Raw genomic sequence first — 12,642 nt, 5'->3', positions numbered from 1 at the left:
GAATTCCTGAATCCCTTTCAGAGGAAAAACCCACGACCACCAGAATCAAAAGTTTAAAAGAAGTTTATGTAAAATCGATGCTTTGTTTCCTGTTTTAATTTGTAACTAAAAACAGAAAAGACTTCTGTTTTCATCCTGCTTTCCCATGATTTCAGTTGTTCACAAACTTTGTGTTTTGTAGTTTCTAGTGTGTTCCTCAAAATGTTTTTTTCCTAAATAACTTTTAATTTTCTTTTTTTTCTTTCCCCCTCTTCCTCTCTGGGTTGGGGGATGGGACGTCAGATAACTCCATTAAAAAACAACCAAACAACTTTAAAGCTGAGCTTCATTCAGGCTGTAATCCGTCCATTCATGTGTTTCTACCTCTCACAAACCGTGCTGGCAGCCCAGAGTCCAGTCCTTACATTCAGCCTCTACTGGGAAATGTTGAGGACTAGACCCAGAACACGCCTGTCATGTTCTGCTCTGTTCTACAGACTCTGCTGGGGCTGCTACATGTTGGCATCATTGACCGTGTTCAGCAGCTCTTCCCTCAGGTTTATGTGATGCTTTCATCAGCTCCATGTACACAAGGAGTCAAAATAGTTTTAATAAGGAAGTAAAAACACAAGTGCAGTCACTACGGTAACAGCACAATAGATTTCTTTGTATTCATAAACACAAATGCAGTACAAGCTGCCTGTGCTTTGACAGTCCTGACATGAGAATGCATGAACTGAACTGATTTGTCAACCATTCATTAGACTCTGTTTAGACTGAGGCGGGCATGGAAGCTGTGAAAGTGGTGTGAACAGGGTCCAGTGGGCTGGTAATGTGTGCAAAGTCCATCCTGGTTACCTGTTACCATGCTTACATTTCCTGACAAAGCAAAAAGTTCAAGTTGAGCTTTGTGGCTGTTTCTAGTAATAAAGCACCGTATTTAACAAGTACCTGAAGATGGTGCGAGTAAAGTACCAGCTTACAGTAATTCATCCTGAGGTGACCTAGTTCCCTGGTGTCCTCCATTAATGGCTAATGGAAACTACCATTTAACACATGCAAATGTTACAGCCCAGGTGAGCGGGCACAGCTGTGGCCCACTCAGCGGGTCGGTCATTGTTGTTGAATTTACACTTCTGGGATTTCTGAAGTCTGCTTCAGCAGGGCAGTTAATGTCAGGCTCAAAAGGAAGAGGAAGTGTGGCTGGCATTGATCCTAACAGCTGATGTATCTGCAGCTCTGACGGATGAACTTTAGTAACTTCCCTAATTAACGTGTCTTTGCACCAGGACACTGGGGCCCTGCGACAGCAAAGACGGAGGTAACATTTCAGGACTCAAAGTTTGATGAAATAAGAAGTTATTTTTGCAGCTGCTCAAAGTAACCGTGCAGATAAATGTCCGGAGTTCGGGCTTGGATGGATAAAGTAGTGTTGTTATACAGCTTGACTGTGTCATGGAGAAACTGCTCACGCTTGCTGGATCCGCGGGTTGTTTCAACCACGTGGGTTTCCTGGCTGCCTCGTCGCGCTGTACTTTTGTTTAAAATAATCACTCCCTTTGATCGTCGTGCTGTCTCTGCGCTCTGAATCAAGCGCTAACATCACGAGGTCTGAAGTGTGCGTCACGTGAACAAGGTAACTCTGCGGGCTCCAGCTATTGGCTGAAAGGAGCAAGACTGCTTCCCCATTGGGCATTTTCTACTACGTCATCTTCACCGGTCTTGTTTACATCTGATTGTGTTTTGTGTGCAGGTTTGTAGCCGGTTAGCTGAAGGTAAGCGGAGGAGCTGCGCTTCTGTATTTACCGGTTACATGTTCAGTCTCCGGTCTTTTCTTCATCTTTGTACCGTAACATGTCCCGGGGTGACTTTTCATTCGCTGCCTGTTGTGTTGTGATGTAAGTGGAGCTGTGCGGCGGTGAAATTCCCCTTCGCCCACTGATGCGCTTCTGTTTCGGTTTTCCTTCCTCTCAGACGCTCCTCCCGGCTTGGCCACATCGCTGCATGTCACCTGATTTCAAGAGGAAACTGGCACCTGAATTAAAGGGACTGACTAGCTGGTTAAGTTGCGACACATGCTCTTACTAAACCGGATGGTAAAACCGTATAAAGGAGATCAGTCGTAAAAAGGGGAACCGAAACGGGGCTGTCGACATTCAGCCTCCTTCCCCCAGACGTGGAAAAAGCTAGCCGAAGCTCCTCTCGTGTAAGCTGGGCTCTGGTCTTCCTCCAGCCGGGATGTCGGACACGGACGGTTCTCTCCCTCTGCTGAAGAGGCTCAGCTACGCGGTGGGGCACTTTCTCAACGACCTGTGTGCCTCCATGTGGTTCACATATCTGCTGGTTTTCTACCACTCGGTGCTGGGATTCCAAAACACGAGTGCAGGTTAGTCCGCGTGTCGTCCTCAGCGCGGCCGGTGTTCCAGATCAACTGGCGTTTAGATCAACTGGCGTTGGTCGAACAGATGTGTGGCAGTCTTGCGTTTCAGGAGCTGCTACCGACAAACCAGCAAAAAAAAAAGCCAAATGTGTCACCTGTGACACTTGTGAGGTTGTCTCAAACACACTCCGTCAGTCTTGATGCTGTTGAACAACAAAATGTTTAAAAATGTGGCGAGTTTACCTGGTGATATCCTCATGCGCGACGCGATCGCGAAAACAGCAAACAAGTAACACCACGCCGATGTTGTTCACAGGACAGCAAGAGTAAACGATCGGGAGACTCTTGTCGTCGTCATCGTTCCCCTCGCACGGTTTATTTCTCCGAATTCAGCGTTTTTGCTTCACAACTACAGCGAGCAGTTTACTTTGTGCACTAACATGGACTCGAGTCAACCAGCGCCACCTCTGGCCAAGTGCCACAGCCTACAGCCAGATCAACCTGTGACACACATCTGCACCACGTTTGAATTCGTGTCATGCACATTTGTACCTTTCAATTGTGTCTGTTTGTGCGTCATGCAAACAAACCTTTGAAATGAATGAAATGATATCATGTATTTATTATCAGCCTACATTTGTACAAAATGCCAAATGACATACACATAAGAATCACCATCCTGATATCAATACTTTTGCCCATACGAAAAATGTCGTGAACACACTAATATTTCACCAGTGTTGTAACATCACATGTCGTTAGCGTAGTCTGTCTGTGTCTGCCCTCTGCAAACAAACATGTTAGAGTTGGTTGTGATATACAGTCTGTATAAGTGTGGTCAATCTAATAAACATTTGTAAGGAGATGGCAGTTACTGTGAATGTACAGCAGTTACACAGTGATTAGTAATAAACAGTCAGACAATGACCCTGACAACCTCATTCAATCTTGCAGACTGAATGCACCTTCTGTGGAAAGTGGTACCACACAGTGTGTGTGGACTTCCCCTGTGCAGAAGGCGACTACAAATGTTGTGGGTGCTAAATAAACAGAAACAAATGATCCCTGTTGTCTTTGCTTACTGATTGTTTTTAGTGTTGACAATCCACATTGCTGCCATTGCATCTTTCAACATGTTTGTGGGTAGATTTGGATGTACCAGGGGTAAGTGCAGCCACTCAGCCTCTACTCACTGTGATCATAGCAGCAGGTGCAGATGTGTCACAAGTTAATCTAGTAGTGGGCCATGGTCATGTGTTAGTGGTGGGAACAGTCATATCCACTCACTCTCACTGGCTGTTTATTACTAATCACTGTGTAACTGCTGTACATTCACAGTAACTGCCGTCTCCTTACAAATCTTCATTAGATTAACCACACTTATACAGACTGTATATAACTCCAGCCATGTTGATGGGTTGCCTATATTGGCTGGAAATATTCATTTCCAGGGAAAAGACACAGACAGACGATGCTTACAGGATGTGATGTGACAACACTAATGAAATATTGATGTGTCATATTTGTCCAAGGCGTATTTCATTGTTATGGAAAAAGAGAATATTAAAATCATGATGACCAATTGGAGTGGTGATTTCTATGACTTTGTGTATATAATTTGGAATTTTGTACAAATGTAGGCTGATAATAAATACATGATATCATTTCATTCATTTCAAAGGTTTATTTGCATGACGCACAAACAGACACAATTGAAAGGTACAAATGTGCATGACACGAATTCAAACGTGGTGCAGATGTGTGTCACAGGTTGATCTGGCTGTAGGCTGTGGCACGTGGCCAGAGGTGGCGCTGGTTGACTCGAGTCCATGTTAGTGCACAAAGTAAACTGCTCGCTGTAGTTGTGAAGCCAAAACGCTGAATTCGGAGAAATAAACCGTGCGAGGGGAACGATAACGACGACAAGAGTCTCCCGATCGTTTACTCTTGCTGTCCTGTGAACAACATCGGCGTGGTGTTACTTGTTTGCTGTTTTTGCGATCGCGTCGCGCATGAGGATATCACCAGGTAAACTCGCCACATTTTTAAACATTTTGTTGTTCAACAGCATCAAGACTGACGGAGTGTGTTTGAGACAACCTCACAAGTGTCACAGGTGACACATTTGGCGTTTTTTTGCTGGTTTGTCGGTAGCAGCTCCTGAAACGCAAGACTGCCACACATCTGTCCGACCAACGCCAGTTGATCTAAACGCCAGTAGATCTGGAACACCGGTACTCGCGGGTCATGTTTGCACATCGCCAGGCTTTGTTTTCTCTGACGAGCCTCACAGCAGTGCTGTGGGGGTCATTATGTCACCCAGTGTAACATGTGCTGCTTAACATCTTTAAAGTTTCAGTTCTGACGTCTTCGTGACGCCATCACTGGATGACGTTCACACTCTGACGTCACCACCACGTGTCACGTCTTTGTCCACACGCGGGAGTTGGATTAGGTCTTTTCCTGAGCCCAGCTGAGCGTGATGAATGGTTTCAATTCAATTCAATTTTATTTATATAGCGCCAAATCACAACAAAAGGCGCTTCATAGATACAGAGAAAAACCCAACAATCATATGACCCCCTATGAGCAGCACTTTGGCGACAGTGGGAAGGACAAACTCCCTTTTAACAGGAAGAAACCTCCATGCTCAGGGAGGGGCGGGGCCATCTGCTGTGATTGGTTGGGGTGAGAGAAGGAAGACAGGATAAAGACATGCTGTGGAAGAGAGACAGAGGTTAATAACAGATATGATTCAATGCAGAGAGGTCTGTTAACACATAGTGAGTGAGAAAGGTGACTGGAAAGGAAAAACTCAATGCATCATGGGAATCCCCCAGCAGCCTACGTCTATTGCAGCATAACTAAGGGAGGATTCAGGGTCACCTGGTCCAGCCCTAACTATATGCTTTAGCAAAAAGGAAAGTTTGAAGCCTGATCTTGAAAGTAGAGATAGTGTCTGTCTCCTGAATCCAAACTGGAAGCTGGTTCCACAGAAGAGGGGCCTGAAAACTGAAGGCTGTGCCTCCCATTCTACTTTTAAATACTCTAGGAACAACAAGTAGGCCTGCAGAGCGAGAGCCAAGTGCTCTAATAGGGTGATATGGTACTACAAGGTCATTAAGATAAGATGGGGCCTGATTATTTAAGACCTGTATTTCACTGTCTTTGTCTCTGCACATCCGTCCTCATTTACTGTGAGGACTACTCACAGTTTAACAGTTTAGCTTCAGCGTGCGGTGCTGTAACACCAAGGTGCAGACGGATATAAGTGACTGTGTCCTTGCTGTTGTTGTGTCTGTTCTCAGTGATTGTTGCAGTAGGTCACAGCGTGTCTCCTTTGGTGCAGGTGTGCTTTTGCTGGTCGGGCAGGTAGCCGATGGTATCTGTACGCCTCTTATTGGCTACGAGTCCGACCGAAGCCCCGGCTGTAGAAACTACGGCAAGAGGAAGACGTGGCATTTAGTTGGTAAGTACACAAAGTGAAAGCAGAGCCCTTTGTCTCTCATATATAAATACATCTGTATATGCGCATGGATATGTCTCAGTCAGATAAACCTCTGTGTTCATAGTGTTCAGCAGAGGTTAAGTTTCAACTGCTTTGGTGTTAATGACATTAAATCCATGCGCCATAGAGGGGCGACACTGAGACCCCTGAACAGATGCTGCTGCAGACATTTTCTCCTCCTCTTTAAAGCCTGACTGGCATTCACCATGAAACACCACAATGGGCAGGTCCACTGCAGCACAACCCGCAGCTCTGGTACCAACCAGCCACTACTGTTTGTCCTAAAATGAACACGTTAGATCATGCTCAGTTCTTTGTTGCTAACCTATGAGCATGAATAATAGCTGAGATATTTATAAATAATGTCATACGGTCACCGCTGTCACCGTGACAGCACAGAGTGCAGGTTTTAGTCGTCACTGCACATCAATGACTCGGTGTGTGATTCTCTCAGAGGTCATGTGCCCTGAGAGTCATTAAGCTGCGTTTGAGTGACGTCTTCATTTTTATTTCTTTATTTTTGGGTGTCGTTTTGTTTTAGGGCCTCGTGGACCTGAGACACCAGTCAGTCCTCTGGTCATAGTTACTAACACGTGCTATGGGTAACATACTGTGAGATGCTGTCTGTAGGCAGCATGTGCACAGAGTATGTGTATTCTTATGGCAGTGATAGCCATACTGGGAATAGTGATGTTTTTGAAGATAAGCTGAGTCTTTTCAGTTTTTGCTGAGTGGAAATAAAAGCTGATTGTTTCTGAGCCCAAAACAATCAGCTTAGCCTTTCAGGAGAAACAGTGTTGTGAGCAGATTTACCGCGAAATCTGAAAGCTCTGCTTTTTAGGGTTGGTGTGTAAACTCTCGTGACTACAGACAGAGATCGACGTTCCCACCGTTCCCATTTCAAGTGCATAATCCCAACTATGGTTGCTGCTGGAGACCAAACATCAGAAACATTCAGTTTAGACAAAGTTTGCCTTAAACGCTTCAATCCCACCACAACACACAGAAACACTGCTGGATATGACGTCCCTGGAAAATTAAATCATCTTCATTCAAGTTGGATTTTGTTTAGTTTGATGATAACAGCCGTGAAGTTGTTTATTACTCCAGGACTTTCAGTACATCGACTCGGTTCAGTTAAATGTGAGTGGCTGGTGAGACTTAAAATGCACTTATAAAAATTTAGGGCTAAAGTAAAACATGTGCGTGGATATTGCCCCGTCTCATGACTTTGTTTACCGTGCTATTTTCCAGGAAAGTCTGCCATATGAACCAAAAGGTCAAGGTAGGTTTGCACTGATTAACCACAGTCAGCCTGCTGTGCATGTATACATATACATGGAAAGACTGTGCTCCAACACCTACCGTGGATTTTATTTATCAGGTTCACATGATACGTTTTAACAACTTAACGCTGTGCAAACAAGAGCCCCGTAGGGAAACAGGCTGAGGCTTGTGCATATTGTTGCCTATTGTGTTACCAAAGCAGCTGTCAAGCAGGAACAAAAGCACAGAACTAAAAGCAGCGGTGCTGAGACGTATGAAAGTTTCCCCAGAGTTCTCGTTGGGCGACTGCGTCATCTGGTTGCCAAGCTGCTGTGCAACATCTGCTGAAATAGTCCTGATGCATGCAGAAGGCAGATGAGGGGAAACCAAACCCCTGTTAGCCACTGAGGTCAGCTGTGAAGAGCTGTTCTCATTATGTTCCTCTATGTGCTCATCTGGTACTAGTTAATGGGGAGGGGGTAAATGAAAAACCAATAATACATAGATATGATCCGCGTTGTGTCATCTCTTTGCTTCTGTATGTGTTTACATCCAGGTACACTGAGCGTAGTGCTCTCCTTTGCCTTCATCTTTAACCAGTGTGTGGGCTGCAGCTTCCTCACCCCTCAGTGGGCCAGTCTAATCTACTTCGTCCCATTCATCATCATCTTTCAGTTCGGCTGGGCCGCCACGCAGATCTCTCACCTGTCCCTCATCCCAGAGCTGGTCACTTGTGAGCATGCTAAAGTAGAGCTCACCGCGTACAGGTTAATACACGCGTGCTTTACATGACGAGAATCAAAAGATAGATGCACATCCCAAAGGTTGATGCTGTTCATCTGGATGTTTTCAGTGGCAGAAACTGAAAACATCCAGGAAGTGACCTCACAGCCCAGCGCTCAGTCAGCTGGTTTCAGTCACCTGTTTATAAGGTTGAAACCTGCAGTCAGCTGATGAGGATGAAACGTTTCTCCCACTGAAAACATCCAGATGAACAGAATCACCCTTTTCATGTTTCCTCACCTTGAACGTGCATCACGGTGTGAACGTCCACTCTGTGCTTTGTGTGTGGGAGCAGGTACGCGTTCACAGTGATAGCCAACATCACCGTGTATGGAGTGGCTTACCTGCTGTTTCACGTCCAGGCTGGAGAGGATGAAGACCCTGATTCACTGGGACCAGCAGACATCATCATCTTCAGGGTGAGCAGGCTGACGCGTGGGCATAGCTGCGAGCACAGCACGGTGTAGCAGCATCAGAGTGGGGCTGAAAGCTGTTGGAGTTCAAGCCTCTGGCTCTGCCAGCGTACTCTGTAAGACTGTGAATGTAGATGTGTACTTTGGAAAAAACCCAGGATGTAAATGTCTCTTCCTACACTTGTTTTTGCAGAAAGGTGCACGTTTCTATTAGTTTTTATTCAAGCAGAAAATACAGACCCAGGATTCTTGTGTTTGTTGTTAATGTTATGTTTGTGCTTGGTGCTCCCACCTGCAGTTTTCTGTGTACACGAGCAGATCAGGACAGTGGTGAGGTTTCTCTGGGTTTGTGGCAGCTTTGAACACAAACACTGCTGTATATCCTGCTGCTGCACAAACATGCTTCAGCAGAACTCTGTGCAGGGCTGTGACGGGAAGATTTGCCCCCTCAGCAGATTCATTATTCACTTGGCTTTCTGTGAGTGCTGCCTCCTCGACGCAGTCACAAGATTAAGAAGCTTTGGGTTGATTATCCAGGTTTCCCTCTGTTCTAGAACAAAGCCTCCTTGAACCTAATTACCTTCATTTGCACACAGGAACAGGCAGTAACAGTGTGACAGCAAAGTTGTGTACTTTTCTTTTTTGTATTTATATGGTGACGACTGTACAGACCACATAAAGCCATCAATGATACTTTTGCACTCAGCATATAAAGATGGCGGCCGCGCTGCATCTGGATGATATTTACTGTGTAGATCAGCTTTTAAAGAGGGGAGACGAAGCTCGCCGGCCACAGCAGAAGCTGCCGGGCTGACAGGTGGGACAGAAATGAACAGTCGATAGAAACGGTGATCCCAGGGTTTGATAACTCCGCCCACTCAGGGCAGCAGGAGCTTGTTTGTAGCAGCGATGATGAGGTGTGCCACGCTGTGTGTAATTGCAGAATCTGTCACTAATTGTTTTGGGGATCGGTGTCGTCTTCTCCGTCGTTTTCCACGTGGGAACAAAAGAGAGCAATGGAGCAAGCGAGGAGTCGGAGGAGGCCGAGGGGGAGCGGAGGCCACTGCTGCCGCGCTCCAACACCTTCTCGTCTCTCCTGCAGTGGAAATGCTGGCTGCGACAGCCTTCTTTCTACCAGGTATGGAGCTTTGAATGACTTAAGCACTGACGCCACCTCCACCCGAACCTCTTCAGAATGACGGGAGCAGCTTCCAAGGCTGGGCGGGCGTCAGCGCCCGTTCAGCTTGAGATGTAGGATTTTGATATCGTAGCTGCATCAGCAGACCTGCTCGCTGTGTCTCTGCAGGTGGCCGTGCTCTACATGTCCACCAGGCTGATCGTCAACCTGTCTCAGACGTACATCTCCATGTATCTCATCAACACTCTGGGGCTGCCAAAGGTGACGGGAAATCGTCCAGTTCACCCGTAACACGCTGGGTTGTCGTCACGCGCTCATCTTCTGCTTGTTTTTTCCTCCCAACAGAAGTTCATAGCTACCATCCCATTGGTGATGTACGTGAGCGGCTTCCTGTCCTCCTTTATCATGAAGCCTGTCAGCAAACTCATTGGGAAATGTGTAAGTAAACCAGGTCAGGTTTCTGAAAGCAGCACGAGTGGCTCTGAGGGACTCGCTGCGCTCCTCGCTGTAGAAAACAAAACGTCATATTTGTTCTTGTCAGTCACGCTGACACGATTGCACCACAGAAATGGGGAAGGTGGAGCCTGTGCTGTGTTCACAGTAACAATACTTCATTACTCAGTAACAGGATGTGATTGCTTCTGTATCTGCATCATCAAAAAGGCAGAAGTGGGTCACTGTCATGTGTCTTCTGTCCTCTGATTGGTCCAGCTTACTTACTTCGTGGGCCTGCTGCTGATCATGGCGTTCTCGTATTGGGTGCTGCTGGACGTCACCATGGGTCAGCAGGTATACGGGGCGGCCGTGCTGCTGGGGGCCGGGTCCGCCACCATCCTGGTCATATCGCTCGCCATGACTGCGGAGCTCATTGCAGATCAGACGGTAAGACGTGCGTGAAAGGCCGAGGCGGAGGACGAAGGATCCTGTTGTTTGAGCGAATTTGTTCATCTCTTTGCAGCAAAGCGCAGCGTTCGTGTACGGAGCCATGAGTTTCACTGACAAGCTGGCCAATGGGCTGGCAGTGATGATCATTCAGGCCCTGCATCCCTGCCAGTTAGTGCACACGCACACACACGCACACACACACGCACGCACACACGCACGCACACGCACACACACGCACGCACGCACGCACGCACACTAGAATCTGGCAGAGTGTGTGTGTCCTCCATCCTGATGCCTGAGTGTGAACGCTGCACCACTGTGGCCTCTGTGTCTCGGTGACAGTCTGCTGAGAATCATTGAGGTTTTTATTGTTAATTAAAGCAAAATTAAAACCCTTAAAACTGATGTCAGTTAACTAAAACTCTGCAGATGTGATCAGTGTCAGGTTGTAGTACGACTTGGTTACTTGTTCTGATCATTGGCGTCAGATAGAAACAGTAAACATGTCAAACAGTTACATGTGCACACGTCCGGTACTGTGCTGCTAGGACACACACGTGTGTGTGTGTGTTTAAAAAGAACCCATCCTGACAGTAAACTCTTCTGTGTGTGTGTGTCTGTGTGTGTGTGTGTCTGTGTGTGTGTGTGTCTGTGTGTGTCTGTGTGTGTGTGACAGCACTGTGGTGTGCTGTCCTGCCTGTGTGTGGTTCTACCATTACATCATGGTCATCGTAACGGGAGGCGTTTCCATCGTCGCAGCTTTGGCCCTTTGCTCCATCCTCATCTGGCCAATCAAGATCAGAGGGCGTAAGTCTCTCTCTCTCTCTCACACACACACACACTCACACACACACACACACACACACACACACAGTGTTTCTTGTGCGTCTTCACCTTTTCACTGTGTGTGTTTGCAGGTGCTCTGCCAATCATCTCCAGTGAAGCAAATGGAATCAACTGACAGGGCTCCTCCCACATCATCTCACCACGGGGAACTTTTTCAGGGAACGGCAGGAATCCTGTGGGACTTCCTGACCCGCTGCTGAAACCAAGAAGCTTTCTGTTTTTAAACTGAGATTTGCATCCTTTCATAACCTTGTTTTGTCTTCATTTTCCAACAAACCTCTGGCGTCGGACTACAGGCCAGCAAACACGTGCACAGCTGCACCTGCACTGCTTTAAAGAATTGAGTCGCACAATAAGCTAGTTTGTAATGATTTTTGAGTACAGTGGCTGCAGCTGATTTCCTCTCACCTCTGACCCCCATGATTTTCACTGTGCACATGACAGGCCCGGCTCTGCAGCACTTATTTCCTTTTACTACACGGGGTCAGCCTGAAATTCCCTAAATGTGAATGAAGCCACTACACGGAGTTTGGAAAATGATGAGCAAACAGTTGTGCTCCTTAAACAGACATCAAACATGTTTCACACGTGCACTGTGCAGGAGAGCAGGGCTGGCTGCATGTCGCATTAATGTCCTGGATGACAAAGGGAACCGAGCCCCTGCTCGGAGGAGGACGTGAACGCCGTTCGGTGTCCTCAGCAGTAAAATCTTCCCCAGGTTTCACTAAAAGAGTCATTCCACTACCCCCCGCTACCATTGGACACACAAGGCCGTCTGTACAGCGTGCAGGCTGACGGCGAGGAGGAGGATGCACAGACGACACTAATACAAGCGTTTACCTCGAAGACGTTTGACTGGACTCGCTCAGTGACGCAGGTCAGAGGACGTCCCTGCTGAGCTTCACCGGCTTGTTTCCAGTTGTGCTGTCCTGGAATTTGTCCCTCAAATGTTATGTAAACTGGAATCAAATGGAAGATGAATCACGTTTGTAATTAAGTGAGTTGATGAGCAGAGCTGTGTCTGACATTTAAACGCTTCAAAGGGATCAAATGTATTTGATGTGTGCATAGGAGGGAAGGTGGTGTTGGACCAGAGCTTTGTAATGATCAGCAGGACCTTTTTACTTTGTCTTCTACCTGTGTGATAAATCCTTATTAAACAGGAGTCATTCCTCTGGTACGTTCTTCTTCTCAGCTGTGAACAGTTGCTACAGACGTCTGTCCCCGAACAGAAGCTGGCAGGTTATAATATTCATACAGTATGAAACCGCTGCTTCTAATTACAGCCAGTTTTATGCTGCGACCCCTCGACCGTAACAGAGCTCACTATAACTCAGGGGTGTCCAGCTCCAGGCCTGGAGGGTCCTGCAGGTTTAGATCTGACCCTGGGTCAGCACACCTGAATGTCACAGTTCATTCCCAGGTCTCTGGAGAACTTCAGGAC

General features: G+C 46.9%; 1 protein-coding gene across 3 annotated transcripts; it reads left to right on the top strand.

Annotated features, from left to right (window-relative positions):
- Nucleotides 1–1,721: 1,721 nt before the first annotated feature.
- LOC146614279 (major facilitator superfamily domain-containing protein 12-like) lies at nt 1,722–12,363 on the top strand. Of its 3 annotated transcripts, XM_085378482.1 has the most exons (12): nt 1,722–1,754; nt 1,954–2,365; nt 5,709–5,828; nt 7,690–7,900; nt 8,212–8,335; nt 9,273–9,467; nt 9,636–9,728; nt 9,813–9,905; nt 10,179–10,349; nt 10,426–10,520; nt 11,029–11,159; nt 11,270–12,363. In XM_085378482.1, exons 2-12 carry the CDS (start codon nt 2,218–2,220, stop codon nt 11,311–11,313), a joined length of 1,425 nt encoding a protein of 474 aa, XP_085234608.1. In that variant the 5' UTR covers nt 1,722–1,754; nt 1,954–2,217; the 3' UTR covers nt 11,314–12,363. The 3 variants fall into 3 exon arrangements, with proteins under 3 accessions (XP_085234608.1, XP_085234607.1, XP_085234609.1); XM_085378481.1 differs by lacking the exon at nt 1,722–1,754 and having other exon boundaries at nt 1,842–2,365; XM_085378483.1 differs by lacking the exons at nt 1,722–1,754; nt 1,954–2,365 and adding an exon at nt 4,243–4,387.
- Nucleotides 12,364–12,642: the final 279 nt, after the last annotated feature.

The sequence above is a fragment of the Diplotaxodon limnothrissa genome, linkage group LG18 (genome assembly GCF_057381915.1).
Source record: "Diplotaxodon limnothrissa isolate DT_005_m linkage group LG18, D_limnothrissa_male_GT1.1, whole genome shotgun sequence".
In the NCBI taxonomy this organism is placed as follows: domain Eukaryota; kingdom Metazoa; phylum Chordata; class Actinopteri; order Cichliformes; family Cichlidae; genus Diplotaxodon; species Diplotaxodon limnothrissa.
The sequence above is the reverse complement of the archived record's forward strand: the minus strand, read 5'-3'. Positions and strand labels throughout refer to the sequence as shown.